The sequence below is a fragment of the Schistocerca gregaria genome, chromosome 1 (assembly GCF_023897955.1).
Source record: "Schistocerca gregaria isolate iqSchGreg1 chromosome 1, iqSchGreg1.2, whole genome shotgun sequence".
Classification (NCBI taxonomy): Eukaryota; Metazoa; Arthropoda; class Insecta; order Orthoptera; family Acrididae; genus Schistocerca; species Schistocerca gregaria.
The window spans coordinates 657,082,404-657,099,479 of record NC_064920.1 but is presented as its reverse complement, the minus strand read 5'-3'; the positions used below and the strand labels follow the sequence as shown (position 1 = coordinate 657,099,479).

At 46.0% G+C, this 17,076-nt stretch overlaps 1 protein-coding gene across 1 annotated transcript in view; it reads left to right on the top strand.

Annotated features, from left to right (window-relative positions):
• LOC126361620 (helix-loop-helix protein 3) overlaps positions 1 to 17,076 on the top strand; it is a 75,725-nt gene that overhangs the window by 46,054 nt on the left and 12,595 nt on the right. Inside the window, exon 2 of the mRNA XM_050007804.1 lies at positions 2,911 to 3,119. Within this exon, the coding sequence (XP_049863761.1) occupies positions 2,930 to 3,119 (190 nt within the window). The 5' untranslated portion in view covers positions 2,911 to 2,929. The remainder of the gene's footprint in view (positions 1 to 2,910; positions 3,120 to 17,076) is intronic.

The window sequence follows — 17,076 nt, the reverse complement described above, 5'->3', positions numbered from 1 at the left end:
TTATACGTTGCAAAAAGCAACCACTGTATTAAATATTTAAATGTTTGAAGGAAGATTTCACCTACTTTTTCCTATACATGGCTTTTGTGTTTCTTAGAGGTAAAATTCATGCTGTCGGACAATTGTTTCTACCTACACTGCTCTAAATTATAACATATGGAATACATTAGTTGAACTCAACATTTTACTAAAAATACTTTAGTGACCACCTGCAAACCGCAAAATAAATATTCTTCTTACCGAACCGACGTTTCATTCTGAACGTAATCTCGCAATAACAGTGTTACCAGCTACGTGCAATAAAGGCTGTCGAGTTATTTGACACTACAATGCATTTTCGTACATAGGTAAATGAAATAAACAGTTTTCTAATAATGATGTGGTAACCACCCAAATTACACTACATAAATTTTGTCTTTCACAAAATGACCTTATCCTTCATTTAAGCATGTGTTCAACGTGTTGACCGTGGACGGAAAGGCAAATTTGCAATCTCTGTTCGAAAGAACAATGGACAGATGTAATTGCCTTGGATGATAGGGTCACGCAAGCATTGGCACGTAGACGACACATATCGTGTGGCGTAGTTGGGGCTTTTTCATAGACTGCATCTTAGAATGCTCCCCAAAGAAATAAATCAAGAGAATTCAAATCGGGGGACCTTGCAGGCAATTTCAGAGCAGAATTTCGTCCTATTCATCGTCCAGGATAGCTCCCATTCAGTATTTGCGTTGCAACAGTGTACAAGTGAGTTGGAAACCGTCGTGTTGCAACGACATATACTGTCGAATATCCAGTGGTACCTCTTCTAGAAGAACAGGCATCATGTTCGTCTTAATGTGTGCTCACGAATGTCCATTTAGAACGCCTGAGATGTAGTCCGACAGTGTAATTTCCTATGATGCCGCATAATATGTTTACACACCACGACCATTTATGTTGCACCTGACGAAGCCAATGTGGATTTTCGGGTGCCCAGTAGCGCATATTATACAAATTTATATTAGTGTGGCTAGTAAATGTTGCTTCATCGGTAAAGAGCTAACGATGGTAAACTGTAGAGTCGTCTCTCATTGCTGAAGGGCAAACCGACAAAATACTGTACGACGTTCTAAATCACGGTCATCGACTATTTGATATAGTGACAGGTGATAATGATGCAAATTCTGTAGATGAAAGATGCGAATGACACAAATCTGCCTGGTTCCATATTCCTTGGCAATATGTCTCGTACCACTTCGCGGATACATTAGCGTTAACACCAGAAAATCTTTTTCGTCTTCTCTGTCAGTTGCATTCTTCTTTCTTATCCTCTTTCTTACGTTCAAGCATCTTGTCCTCACTAACGTCTTAATAATTCATGCAACTGTTTGGCGCGACGGACATCGGCGATCCGATCCGATCAGATATCTTTATACCGCTGTACACTTTTTACGGAAGTGCTTTTAATTCAACATATAAAACTAGTATATCCAACTTCTCCTCTTTATTATACATATCTGGACACAACGAATGTTGAAGCAGAAACTAATAGCCTGCCTTTTTTTTAAGACCGGTTTCACCGTCAACATTAAGAAACGCTGTATCACTGTAATTTGTCTTCTCAAGATCTATCGAATGCAGTTATAAAAGGTATACGGTATCCGTTTATAAACACGTACTACTTCAACATCTCAGTTGATATCAGCGCTAATAACATTAACCGTACAAAAACATAGGTGGCCCTTAACGCTCTAACATTTGCCGAAAATCGCGTTTAGATATGTGTAACTGTTCACGAAATAAAAGGTATGTTACGTCTTAGGTAACTCATCCTGTGCAGCGGTTATGAATCTAAGATAAATGAAAAACCAAAAATATGGAAACGGTTCTTTCTTTGCAAATGACAAGCTGTAGAATTTATGGTGGATTTCTAGTTACCAAAATACAAAAATAATAGTGCTATGTTCGGGATGTCAACAAACGTATTATTACGTTATTTCCAAATTTAGTATCCTAGATTTTTACTTAAACCTGATAATTGCTCCTTTGTACATATAAAAATACCTTTAGGCCTATAATTCGTATAATCCACGTGAGATTTTAACATGGAATAGCTAGAAATAAAGAAACAACAACCATAAGGATTAGTACATATAGTGCTGGAATATCTTTGGGTGATAACAAAGCTTTACACAACAGTTTCTATAAAGTAGCATTTCTCTGTAGAATACACACAACATCCATTAATTGCAGGTGTAGTCAGAACTGTTCAACACGTTCGTTGACTTTCGATAAATCTATTACAAACGTCAGTTATTAAAGTTTTGACGAGAAAAATTGAACTTTAGTACCAAACACTGTGAGTACTCCTCTTGCCCCGCCAGCCAACAGCGCTAATGAGCTGCTTCCTGGACTCGGGTAGGCGCGCCGGCCCCAGATCGTATCCTCCTAGCGGCTTAACAAAGGAGGCTGGTGTGCCAGCCAACCTGGATGTGGTTTTTAGGCGGTTTTCCACATCCCATTAGATAAATACTGGGCTGTTCCCCACGTCCCGCCTCAGTTGCATGGCTCGCAGACATCTGAACACATTCGCACTATTCCATGGTTTACACTAGACTCAGACATTTGGGGTACACTAATTCCGTCCTGGGGGGTTTGGGGTGGCGACAGGACAGGCATCTGGCCACCCCTTACATTAACCTTGCCAAATCCGATTAACCATGCCGACCCGACGTCATTGCGGGAAAAGGCACAAGCATAAGAGAAAGAAAGAAAGAAACTGTAAGTACTCCTCTTGGTACTGGTTGGCTGGTTGGTTTGGGGGAGGAGACCAAACAGCGAGGTCATCGGTCTCGTGCTGGTACTTGCTCGTCTTACTCGCTCGTCTCTCGGCAGGAAGCTGCCTGACTGACGGATGTTTTGCTGCAGCAGTGCCGGCGGGCCCGCCATGTCCGCCGACTCGGATAGCGGCGGCTACGAGAGGTGCTCGGCGGACGGCGGCGGCCGCGTGCTGGCCATCCGGGCTCCGGCCGCGGTCCGCGCCTGCGCTCTGTCTCCACCCGGCGCGAACCCCGTGCGCATCACGGCCGTGCCCAACGTCGCCTGGCGGCCGCAGGTCGCCTCGCAGATGGAGAGAGGTCAGTCAGTCAGCGTATCGCCTGTGGGCTACTGGGTGCGCTCCTGTCTTCCCTCACTCTCAGTCATCACCGCCGAATCACCGGACGAGAGTATTTTAGCGCAGCTGAATGTACGAGGGTTATTCGGAAAATAAGGAACGATCGGTCGCGAAATGGAAAATACAGTGAAAATCTGATGAAGCTTTGCACAGATGTGTTGGGCACTGTGTCTCGTACGTCCGTCGATCGCACCATGTCGCTCTTTTCAGTTCTGAGCTCACAGAGAGAACGTAAAGATGGCTAAAAATTAGCGTCTCCCGCCAAGCCTGAGGGCCTAGCGAAAGATTTCGCCTGAAGCTATGCAATCTACATAACATAACTGTCATGCAATTTGCTCTACACAATTCTCGGCCGCACCCTGAAGGGGCAATGAAGATGCTCCTGCAGCGTTTTCGATGGGAAGTGATTGATCACCCACAATAGGATTGGGTTGGATTGTTTGGGGGAAGAGATCAAACAGCGAGGTCATCGGTCTCATCGGATTAGGGAAGGAAGGGGAAGGAAATCGGCCGTGCCCTTTCAAAGGAACCATCCCGGCATTTGCCTGGAGCGATTTAGGGAAATCACGAAAAACCGAAATCAGGATGGCCGGGCGCGGGATTAAACCGTCGTCCTTCCGATTGCGAGACCAATGTGCTAATCACTTCAGCACCTCGTTCGGTCACCCACAATAAAGCCCGTAATTGGCTACCCCTGAGGTTCATCTCTGCTCAAATGCACTGCTGGCTATGAAGACAATATTTTGATACAGACAACGAGCTGCAGTCCAGAATAGAAAATTGTCGAAAGGCACTGGCGGCTGTCTTCTATAATGAGAGAATTGAGAAGTTGGTACAACGCTACGACAGGTGCCTAAGTCCGTGCGGCGACTGTGTTGAGAAGTAGCTGGAAGGTGTAGCTAACCGTCGCAAATAAAATGGTTTTGATTTTCACTATGGTTTCCATTTCGCGACCTATCGTTCCTTACTTTCTGAATAGCCCTCGTAGACACATTGATCAACCGAAACATTACGACCACCGACCTACTATCGATCTAAACCCGTCTAGGCGATAGCAGCGTTACCTGGCTAGGAATGACTGCCAGTCAGACACAAGCACGGTGCATGTACTACCAGTGAGCGTGCTCTCCGCCTGTAGAATCGGGAAGGCGCACGACATATCTGAGTTTGGCGGAGGGCATATTGTGATGGCCCGGAGGATCGGCACGAACATCACGTAAACTGCACCATCTGTCAGGTGCTCGAGGAGTTCTATGGTGAGTACCTTCAACACATGCCGAAACCAACGTGATACCACGTACAGAAGTCGTGGAATTGGGCGGTCACCCCTCATTAGAGGTGTCGGATGTCGTAAACAGGGCAGACTGCTAAAACCCTGACAGGCGGCGAACTGTGGCGGAACTAAAGCCAGAATTTAATGCTCGGAAGGGTAAAAGTGGGTCTCGACACACAGTGCACCGAACACTCCTAACGACGGACCTCTGCAGCTCACGACCGATGCATGTGGCAATCTTAACACCACGACATCGGCAATTCTTCATGATGTCGATAGCAGAGGGCGAATCCGTCGTCTTCCAGGTGAACAAACAGCTCCTTGGTACCTGCACTGCAGGATGGAGACAAGCTGGCGGCGGCTCCATTATACTCTGGGGAAAATTCAGGTGGCCATCTGTGGATCCAGTGGAGCTCGTGAAAGGCACCATGATGACCAAGGAGTATCGTGTACTAGTTTCAGGCCACATACACCACTTCATGACGAACCTGTTTCCTGACGGCAGTGGAATTTTTCAGTACGATAACACTCCATCTCACAAGGCCAGGAGTATGGTGGACTGGTTCGAGGAACACAGTGTCGAATTCCAGTTGTTCTGCTGCCCCCCCTCCCCCCAATGTGCCAGATTTGAACCCAATCGAACAAATCTGGGATGTAACTGAACGTGTCGTCAGATCTCATCGCTCATCTCCCCTGAATTTACGGGAATTAGGCGACTTTACAGTGTCAACTCCCTCCAGTGACCTATCAAAGCCTCATTATTTCCACGCCATGACGTGTCGTCACTTTAAACCGTGCCAGAGGTAGACATACCGGCTGTTAGGTAGGCGGTGATAATGTTCTGGTGGATCAATGTATGAGTCAGCAGAGCAGTTATCGTAGGCAAGGGTAGATGTTATGAATAATGTTCGTATTTACGTTGCATGTACCTTACGGAGAGTGATTAATATTATTTTACAAAATAAACTGATTCCAAAAAAACTGCACAGCCACAAACAGCGTTATGTACTATCATCTGATGTAGCACATACATCAACCAGCTATGACCAAGGACTCATCCCTGTAGACATTCGTAAGCCACTGAAGATACACTGGTGGCAATGTTACAGAAATATCGACACTGGCATAAAAAAACGCATCAAGAATCATTAAAGGACTTTCAAGGAAACTAGAAATTCTGTTTCCCGTTTGTTGCACAATTTACAAATGTTTTGACCACCAGAATTGATGTCTCACCCATATGGAACCAGCGTGAGGAAACTACAAATGTAAATTGCGATCATAATGTATTTCTGGAAGTACACACCTTTCGACATATATTTTTCGCATCACCAACTTAAATCTGGGGACGATCACAATCCACTGGTGGTACAACCACGTGATTTTCTTGTCAGTGGGACCACGGCGAGTAACAGTTTGAATGTTTCCATTACGCATAAGATAAATATAGCTACTAATCAGTGCAGCAGCTGCTTACTATTTAGACTCCCAAAGTACCTTCAGTTTTCAACATTTTGTCTTCTGCCCAGCGATGAGCTGCAGGAAGTCTTCCTGGAAATCCCTGTCAGCTGTTTGTAGACTGATAGACTGGCATACCTAATTCCTATCTCATCAGCCTGGACACAGGAAACATCTGTTGCTGGATAAATACTATGGCAGGGCTTAACTACAACAAAGACATAAGTTGGTTGGAACCTAGCTGTTTGCTGGCGGAATCGTTCCGTGGCAGCTAATCATGGAAGCAGTATAGCTCTTGGGTTCCAGTGCATTTTATTTACATTTGTGACGCCATGTAAGCAGGTCACTGCCCTACCCATGGCGTCACAAGCCACGCCCCCTTATTTGTGATGTCATCATCACACGTCACAAGCCACGCATCCTTTCAATGAGGTCACATTGGTGGGAAATTTAAAAATGTTGCAAGATGGCGCTGTCAGGTCAATATTTTTTAATTTTTTAACATCCTTTGAAGACGAAAAATTAACCACGGTGCTTAAAAACAGAAGGTGGTGTTTGCTGAAATAATTTTTAAATCTTTTAAGATCCACGGAAAGTGGAACAGCCGATCACAGCGCTTAAAATGCAACATGGCAGCGGAGGGAACTTCTTTAAAAAATCATTAGCATCGATTAAAAACCAAACAACTAATCACAGTGCTGTATTTTTTTACCTAAAATGAAAGAGACAACTAGTATGTAACCCACTATATTCAATAGTATCCAACTGTACACCAGTATTTCAACATCAAATTTTATGTAAGCTTCATCTGAAGAGGCACCATGTTCAAAAAAAGTACCTGATTGGTCTGAGCTCTTTTATTAAAACTTCATTAGCACAAACACACACACACACACACACACACACACACACACACACACACACACACACACACCTGAATTTTGCTATATGTTCATGTGCATTCTTTCTGACAGTATTTCCAACGTGAAAATTACGTAAGCACCTAAGATTCTGCCTCGTCAGTAAATTAGTCTCTGTGTAATACTTTATCTCTCTCTGTAGTGGTAACTTGAATAATTTATCTAAATTATAATGCCTTACAGAAGGGAATGGGAAGGAAAATTTAACTAAGCAAAAATACTCTAAATATAGATTTTATTACAACCAATTACTAATAGTAGCTGTAGTAGTAGTAGCAGTAGTGAATGTTAGAGCTACATTTTTGTAACTCAATGATTCATGCACAGAGGACACCAGCAGCAGCAGCGACAGCGTCAGTGACTTGCTGTCTGACAGCAGCTATTTAGTTTTTACAGTTATTTCTCCTGCTTAGTGATCAAGTCAATACTTTTGCAATCTGTAGACATGCGATATTTCACCAAACTGACAAGGCAATACAAGATGCTTCTTGCCCCAAGGAGCAAAACATTTACTCGGCGATTCAGGCTTGCCGATGTCTGCCAAAGAAACATTCATATTGTATTTCATTCAGCTGAGAGTTAAATGTATTGGCGAGCCGCCCAATAAACTGAAATGCTTTATACAAACAACAGCCATAATTTTCTCAATCATCAGTTATGACAGCCTACATCCATAACGTAAGTACTACGATAGTTGACTATAGTAAATAATGCATCGTTATTAACTGCTTGCCGACTCGTCCGGGGCGGCAGCCTCTGCATTTATTTCTCACTTTCTTCTTCAGACGGATCGGGAAAAAATTGGCCCAGTTCGATGGGAACTTGATTTAAAACCTTACATATCAAATACTTTTCTGTTAACTGGGGCAATACTTCATAATGACGTCCGTGACGGTTCCTAAACTCGCATTTACAGTCATCTTGCAAACGACTTGTTTACAGGCCCATGTTACGGGAAATATTTTTACTTTTACTTTCCTATACTTTCATTCGTGTCAGTTTTCACTATTAATTACGATACTCGATGTGTATAGATAACATGTAATCACCGTTTACAAAACGTAACCATTGTATAGCCCTGAAGTATGCAAACGGCCATCTATAACCTGATATGAAGATGTCATACCTCAGCTGAGATTGGTCGTTTATGGGGAATATCTTTTGATTGTGCCTGCAGGTAATGAAAACCGAAAATACTTGCTTGATGTTCTGCAACTATTATCTAGTTCACAACTTCGGAAGCTCCGTGAGACTTTTGGGAGACAAAGCTGTCATTCTTAGGAAGGCATAACGGCAGGAGACCGCAAAGAAATGCAGAAAAACCTACAGTGGATCGACGATTAGTGCAGATACTGAGAGTCGACTGGGCACGCGAAAATAGTTGTTGCACATAAATCGATGGGAAGGTCTACACAACATTACTTCACACAGGCAGCTGTTATATAGCCATGTGTCTAAAAGTGCTGTAAGAAAAGCTATTAGCCTCTGTTTGCAAGTTAAGTATTTGCTTTCGATATGTGGGATGAACATGACATAGAACTTGAAACTTGAACAAATAAATTCAAGTGTATTTCGCTTGTTTGTGACAAGTGTCGCAGCTCATATGGCGTATTTTTTATGTTGCAGGATAAGAAAATAGTGTCACTGTTATTTTTTGGGCATTATACTGTCTTAATAATTTAAAAAAATTGTGGCGACACTGAAAAATGGCTTCCTAATATGTGGCAGTGTATTCACTCTCGAAAATGAATTTGGAGTTATGACGTTCAGCAAATATGCGATTTATCACAGACTGAAATATTTTTCCGGGATGAAATCCTTACGTTTTTATCTTCTGATGCGATGTTCTTATTTCTTGTTCATATGCCAAATGAAATACTATTCATACACAGTCATTTGCCACTTCATAGGTACTACTGGTACAGTTTCCTATTGTAAGTAGTTTTAAATAAATTATGTGGGTTCGAGAGCTGTATAATCAGAAGAAATGACTCGTATTGTCATATATAAATCTCACCTGTAGTTGAAAATTGCTTGAAATGTATATAAAGTCAACAGATTGACTGGCAGCACACTCCAAAAGTTATCTAGACAGCACTTGTTTTGCAAATATATAGCCAGTTAGTCACATACGTTGGCGTTTTGTGTATTAACCATTTGTAACAATTTGTCTCGATATTTGTCAACACATATAGCTTATTCTATTAGTTTGAAAACAATAATTGGAGCTTAGAGGTACTTATGCATGGAAAGTATTTTTCCTCTTCTGACACATTTCGATTCTCATCATTGCTGTTACCAATAAACAAATGTGAAAAATAAAGACATGGACTTTTACAGTTGCTCTCTTAGAACAAAAAATAAACAAAGGTCATGTAACAATCCTAGTTCGATGTTGGCGGTATAACCCGTACACTAAGCTCGCTCTATAGATATTGCTAGTACATGATCACAGTGGATACTACTAATTTGCTACATCAGCATAGTAGTATCACTACTTAGCCTTCAGTGAACGTCGTAAGAATTTGTAAGAAACCCCGACGGTGCATTGCATTAGCTACCGCTGTCCAGTAAGTACAGTGACTGACATGTTGATTACAGCAACTTATACACAAAAGGATTGCGAGACAGGTTAGCTGCGCCCTGTCAAACATGCACCACGCACTGATAACAGCCAGAGATGGTAGAACAGTGTCAGCACACCAGGGCTAGAACCATGTTGTGAGCTACGTGAATGGGCGCAGGCAATAGTGCAATGTATATTCACCACAGAGCAGGTATAAATAATTGTGAATTTTGGGACAGATTCATTCGGATTCCAGCAGTACTAACACGACTCCAGGGACATCCCAGACAACAAGAATGGGTATCACCAGCTGCAGCTACGTTTCAGCAGCCAACCCTCGCACTAAGCCCACCCTGTGCCGCAGTGCAGCAGACCTGCGTCTGCGCCAGGCGACACCGGCCTCTTCCCAGGAGACAGTGGGCCATGTCCCGTACATGGCAGCCTTCCCTGTCATTGCAGAAGAAGAGAGCAACAGCTGAGGTGACTGCGCATGGGCGTTCAACAGCAGAAGCCACATGCAGGATGAAGAAGTGCACCACTGACGTCAGGGCCTTGATGTGCTGACAGACAGCCAATTTGTTGCCTAACGTCATTTCAGCATCGCAGGCTGTATATACTGTCCCACTGGGAAGAGGCCAGCCATCTTCTGACCATTGCCAGTCCAGAGAAATGCAGAGAAATGTCCCACCACTCAGACCCCCCCCCTCCCCCCCTCCCCCCCCCCCTCCCCCCGTGGACCACAATATAGTGGTGCTAGAGGTCGTGCCCTCCCTCAACAGAGAGGGAGTCAGTAACTCTGACATCGTCTCCAGTGGACAGCTGAAGGTGTGCCACGTCTGCTGTGAAACATGCGAGATCCGACTACAGTATCTTTAATGTGGGTAGAGTGAAACTGTTGTTTGTGTTCTGTGGGAGACATGGGGTCGAAAATTAAGAGTTATCGTAACAGAAAAGTTACTTCTGTGAGGCCAGAAGAACTGGTGAATGACTCCCAATTTAGTGGCAACTGCAAGGATTAGTGATCAGAACCTGTATGACGTCCATAGTGTCACTGACTTGGGCAGTCCGCCCCTTGTGCTGAGTCTGTGGTAATCATCTGTTTTATGAGACATCATTTTGGCCATATCGCAGGGAGTCCAGATGCCCCATGATCATACATAAGTAATAAATATGGTGGTGTTGTCGATTGAGAATTTTTCTGTTCTTGTTGGATTGGTAAAATATGAGTAAGGGTAGGGCAATGGCAGCATCAGGGATACAAGGTGACACTGGTCCTGAAGCTGTGCAATCGTTAGTTAATAAAGTAACACGCTTAAGAGCAGAAAATACATTTGCGAATAATGAACTGACAGCGAAAAATGTGAAGCTGGGACCGTTAAGATCACAGAGTCTAGCAGTAGACCCAGATCTTGCGAACCTTTTACTCCTTTTTCTGACAGCTCATCTGAGAATGTGTTCTCGTTTGTGGAGGATCTGTCATCTGCTGAGATATGGCGTTGGTCGGAGAAGCAGTTGTTGCAAATAGCGAGATTACTCCTTTCAGGCGAGCAAAAGTTCTTTATACAGGGTGTTACAAAAAGGTACGGCCAAACTTTCAGGAAACGTTCCTCACACACAAATAAAGAAAAGATGTTACGTGGACATGTGTCCGGAAACGCTTAATTTCCATGTTAGAGTTCATTTTAGTTTCGTCAGTATGTACTGTACTTCCTCGATTCACCGCCAGTTGGCCCAATTGAAGGAAGGTAATGTTGACTTCGGTGTTTGTGTTGACTTGCGACTCATTGCTCTACAGTACTAGCATCAAGCACATCAGTACGTAGCATCAACAAAATGGCTCTGAGCACTATGGGACTTAACATCTGAGGTCATCAGTCCCCTAGAACTTAGAACTACTTAAACCTAACTAACCTAAGGACATCACACACATCCATGCCCGAGGCAGGATTGGAACCTGCGACCGTAGCAGTCGCGTGGTTCCGGACTGAAGCGCATAGAACCGCTCGGCCACTAGCATCAACAGGTTAGTGTTCATCACGAACGTGGTTTTGCAGTCAGTGCAATGTTTACAAATGCGGAGTTGGCAGATGGCCATTTGATGTATGGACTAGCACGGGGCAATAGCCGTGGCGCGGTACGTTTGTATCGAGACAGATTTCCAGAACGAAGGTGTCCCGACTGGAAGACGTTCGAAGCAATTAATCGGCGTCTTAGGGAGCACGGAACATTCCAGGCTATGACTCGCGACTGGGGAAGACCTAGAACGAAGAGCATATCTGCAATGGACAAGGCAATTCTTCGTGCAGTTGACGATAACCCTAATGTCAGCGTCAGAGAAGTGGCTGCTGTACAAGGTAACGTTGACCACGTCACTGTATGGAGAGTTGTTTCCGTACCATGTACAGCGTGTTCAGGCACTATCAGCAGCTGGTTGGTCTCCACGGGTACACTTCTGCGAATGGTTCATCCAACAATGTGTCAATCCTCATTTCAGTGCAAATGTTCTTCTTTACGGATGAGGCTTCATTCCAACGTGATCAAATTGTAAATTTTCACAATCAACATGTGTGGGCTGACGAGAATCCGCACGCAATTGTGCAATCACGTTATCAACACAGATATTCTTTGAACGTTTGGGCAGGCATTGTTGGTGATGTCTTGACTGAGCCCCATGTTCTTCCACCTACGCTCAATGGAGCACGTTATTATGATTTCATACGGGATACTCTACCTTAGCTGCTAGCACATGTGTCTTTACAAGTACGACACAACATGTGGTTCATGCACGATGGAGCTCCTGCACATCTCAGTCGAAGTGTTCGTACGCTTCTCAACAACAGATTCGGTGACCGATGGATTGGTAGAGGCGGACCAATTCCATGGCCTCCATGCTCTCTTGACCTCAATCCTCTTGACTTTCATTTATGGGGGCATTTGAAAGCTCTTGTCTACGCAACCCCGGTACCAACTGTAGAGACTCTTCGTGCTCGTATTGTGGAAGGGCTGTGATACAATACGCCATTCTCCAGGGCTGCATCAGTGCATCAGGGATTCCATGCGGCGGAGGGTGGTTGCATGTATCCTCGCTGACGGAGGACATTTTGAACATTTCCTGTAACAAAGTGTTTGAAGTCAAGCTGGTACGTTCTGTTGCTGTGTGTTTCCGTTCCATGATTAATGTGACTTGAAGAGAAGTAATAAAATGAGCTCTAACATGGAAAGTAAGCGTTTCCGGACACATGTCCACATAACGTATTTTCTTTCTTTGCGTGTGAGGAATGTTTCCTGAAAGTTTGGCCGTACCTTTTTGTAACAGCCTGTATATTACACTGAGACACTAAGCGAGAAAGAGATTTCCAGGCAGCTGAAATAAGGATTATTGCAAAGATACACTCCTGGAAATGGAAAAAAGAACACATTGACACCGGTGTGTCAGACCCACCATACTTGCTCCGGACACTGCGAGAGGGCTGTACAAGCAATGATCACACGCACAGCACAGCGGACACACCAGGAACCGCGGTGTTGGCCGTCGAATGGCGCTAGCTGCGCAGCATTTGTGCACCGCCGCTGTCAGTGTCAGCCAGTTTGCCGTGGCATACGGAGCTCCATCGCAGTCTTTAACACTGGTAGCATGCCGCGACAGTGTGGACGTGAACCGTATGTGCAGTTGACGGACTTTGAGCGAGGGCGTATAGTGGGCATGCGGGAGGCCGGGTGGACGTACCGCCGAATTGCTCAACACGTGGGGCGTGAGGTCTCCACAGTACATCGATGTTGTCGCCAGTGGTCGGCGGAAGGTGCACGTGCCCGTCGACCTGGGACCGGACCGCAGCGACGCACGGATGCACGCCAAGACCGTAGGATCCTACGCAGTGCCGTAGGAGACCTCACCCCCACTTCCCAGCAAATTAGGGAGAATGTTGCTCCTGGGGTATCGGCGAGGACCATTCGCAACCGTCTCCATGAAGCTGGGCTACGGTCCCGCACACCGTTAGGCCGTCTTCCGCTCACGCCCCAACATCGTACAGCCCGCCTCCAGTGGTGTCGCGACAGGCGTGAATGGAGGGACGAATGGAGACGTGTCGTCTTCAGCGATGAGAGTCGCTTCTGCCTTGGTGCCAATGATGTTCGTATGCGTGTTTGGCGCCGTGCAGGTGAGCGCCACAACCAGGACAGCATACGACCGAGGCACACAGGGCCAACACCCGGCATCATGGTGTGGGGAGCGATCTCCTACACTGGCCGTACACCTCTGGTGATCGTCGAGGGGACACTGAATAGTGCACGGTACATACAAACCGTCATCGAACCCATCGTTCTACCATTCCTAGACCGGCAAGGGAACTTGCTGTTCCAACAGGACAATGCACGTCCGCATGTATCCCGTGCCACCCAACGTGCTCTAGAAGGTGTAAGTCAACTACCCTGGCCAGCAAGATCTCCGGATCTGTCCCCCATTGAGCATGTTTGGGACTGGATGAAGCGTCGTGTCACGCGGTCTGCACGTCCAGCACGAACGCTGGTCCAACTGAGGCGCCAGGTGGAAATGGCATGGCAAGCCGTTCCACAGGACTACATCCAGCATCGCTACGATCGTCTCCATGGGAGAATAGCAGCCTGCATTGCTGCGAAAGGTGGATATACACTGTACTAGTGCCGACATTGTGCATGCTCTGTTGCCTGTGTCTATGTGGCTGTGGTTTCTGTCAGTGTGATCATGTGATGTATCTGACCCCAGGAATGTGTCAATAAAGTTTCCCCTTCCTGGGACAATGAATTCACGGTGTTCTTATTTCAATTTCCAGGAGTGTATATAAAGCATAATAGTGCACAGTTCTTTATGGGCAGTTAAGTGTGATTCTTAAGGGGTTTAATTCAGCCGTACAGAGTTTTTCAGATAGGATTAGAAAAACTAATGCGTGTGCATATGAATTATTGCAGCATGATGAGGCGAACAAGGTATTGTTACAGGGAATCGAGCAAAGGGGATTTGGCGCTTTGCTGAGGGGTTTAGCCCCAGAAATATCTATGGTGGTGCAGACTGGGGCACTTAGCTTCTCTGTTCAGCAGCGAAGCTAGCGATGGAATCTGAAGAAACTGACTTTGCATCAGGAGTAAGAGATAGAGGAAATTGTTTTTAGCGAATGTAAAATATTTCAATTGTAAGTGTATGGGACATGTGCAGAGACTGTGCTGTCGGCTACTGAAGAACGGGGGTGGAATGAACCATCAGTAGTATCAAGAGAATAATAGTAGCGGTTGGCTAGGTGGAAATAAGCACTCGTTAATCTCAAAAGGAAACCCCAGAACCCCTGAAAGGCGTTCCCAGTGAAAACGAATGCAGGAAATACGAATGCAGAGGGAGACTGTGCTATGTTTGGCATAGTAGGTGGAGAAAGGTGTAAGTTTCTGTTGGATACAGGGGCACATGTATCAGTGCATTTGACAGGTTTAGTGGGTAGAAAGCAATGGAGCACATCACATTACAATTTGTGTGGGACAGGGGATAACGATGTCTGACGACTGAGATCGATAATGGTGAATTTTCAATTGGAGGTAACCACGTTTCGGCAATGTGTAGAAATAGTTAGGCTTTCTGCATCAGCATCATGCCATAATTGTCCATCGACGATGTGTGGAACTTCGTGGGAAGACATTCCGGCTAGGGGAAGCTGATGGCAATGTTGATCAGTCACATGGAGTGTCTGTCGTAGCAGGCCATCCAGTTAAACTGCAAGCTTTACATTAAGTTTTAATTCGCTTGATTGTGTGTTGAGTGGCACAAGGAAGTCGTTGTGGGTGACCTTGGAATCTGTCTTACAAGTTAGTAACTTATGTAAAGTGGAACCGCTGGAGCAGTGATGTACTGGGTGCAGCATGTTGTCAAAGAGACAAAGTGTCTTACTTGTACAAGAAAAGGACTGTTACGATTTGGCCCTGCAGTCACGTTGTAATCAGGAAGGCGAGCGAAGGCTGAGGGTGAGTTGCCCAGTACACACACAGAGACGTCAGTGGGACAACGTTACCTGCAAATAAATTGCTCTCAAATAGACTTTACAAAGTTTTTAGCTTCTTCAGAACTTAAGAGCGGCCGGGTGTGGGACACACATGCCGCAAAGGAAAGCTGATGTCTCAGCAGCGTGTCGTGACGTTCCTACTGCAGATCAGTGACAAGGATGAGCGTAGAGTGGGCATTGGCAGCAGGCAGAGCGTGCCTGAGGTGGTCTGTTGACCCCGTTCCACTCCTACCACAGCATTCTCGATTATCACCATGTCCTGTGCTCAGGTGGAGTCTGCTGACACTGGTCCAGGATTTTGGTTGTCGTGCAAAGAGACCCCCCTCACACACTGTGCACTGACCAAGACTGCAGAAGATGTTCATGAGTCAGTAAGGGGGCCGCACAGATCCATTTCAGCTGTTTGATTTGAAGAAGACGACTTGCAGAACATCTGCAATGACCCAGTGGAGAAGGAGGGTTGGGCGTCTGTCGGTCTTCTCATCTGTGGTGATCCTATAGGCAGCAATGGCAGTCCACAGCTTTGGCATGCCTCAGGTGTGGCTGTGCTGCTGTTGAAGTCAGCTAGCAGGTAGCAGGTTGGCCAGCCACCAAGGCAGAAGCGACTCTCATCGCTGAAGACGACACGTCTCCATTCGTCCATCCATTCACGCCTGTCGCGACACCACTGGAGGCGGGCTGCACGATGTTGGGGCGTGAGCGGAAGACGGCCTAACGGTGTACGGGACCGTAGCCCAGCTTCATGGAGACGGTTGCGAATGGTCCTCGCCGATACCCCAGGAGCAACAGTGTCCCTAATTTGCTGGGAAGTGGCGGTGCGGTCCCCTACGGCACTGCGTAGGATCCTACTGTCTTGGCGTGCATCCGTGCGTCGCTGCGGTCCGGTCCCAGGTCGACGGGCACGTGCACCTTCCACCGACCACTGGCGACAACATCGATGTACTGTGGAGACCTCACGCCCCACGTGTTGAGCAATTCGGCGGTACGTCCACCCGGCCTCCCGCATGCCCACTATACGCCCTCGCTCAAAGTCCGTCAACTGCACATACGGTTCACGTCCACGCTGTCGCGGCATGCTACCAGTGTTAAAGACTGCGATGGAGTTCCGTATGCCACGGCAAACTGGCTGACACTGACAGCGGCGGTGCACAAATGCTGCGCAGCTAGCGCCATTCGACGGCCAATACCGCAGTTCCTGGTGTGTCCGCTGTGCCGTGCGTGTGATCATTGCTTGTACAGCCCTCTCGCAGTGTCCGGAGCAAGTATGGTGGGTCTGACACACCGGTGTCAATGTGTTCTTTTTTCCATTTCCAGGAGTGTATTAATGTACACAATTGTAGCCAGAGGTCCTGAAAAGGTTAATGAATTGCGTTCCACTCTTGGTTTGTGAGTACAGATCTCACTGAACGTTGTGTAAAGAGTTCTAAACCATTCAGAGACGCTAGAATTGTAACTCGTCAGTACAACCATGTTTTGCCTTGCTAAAGGGGAAGCTTAGAGAAAAATGGGTGTGAATTTCTAAGGGACCAAACTGCAGAGGTTATCGCTCCCTAGACATAAACAGTACTTAAACTCACTTACGCTAAGGACAACACTCACACCCATGCCCGGGGGAGGACTCGAACCTCCGGCGGGAGGGGTCGCACGATTAGGGACATGGCGCCTCCAACCGTGCGGCCACT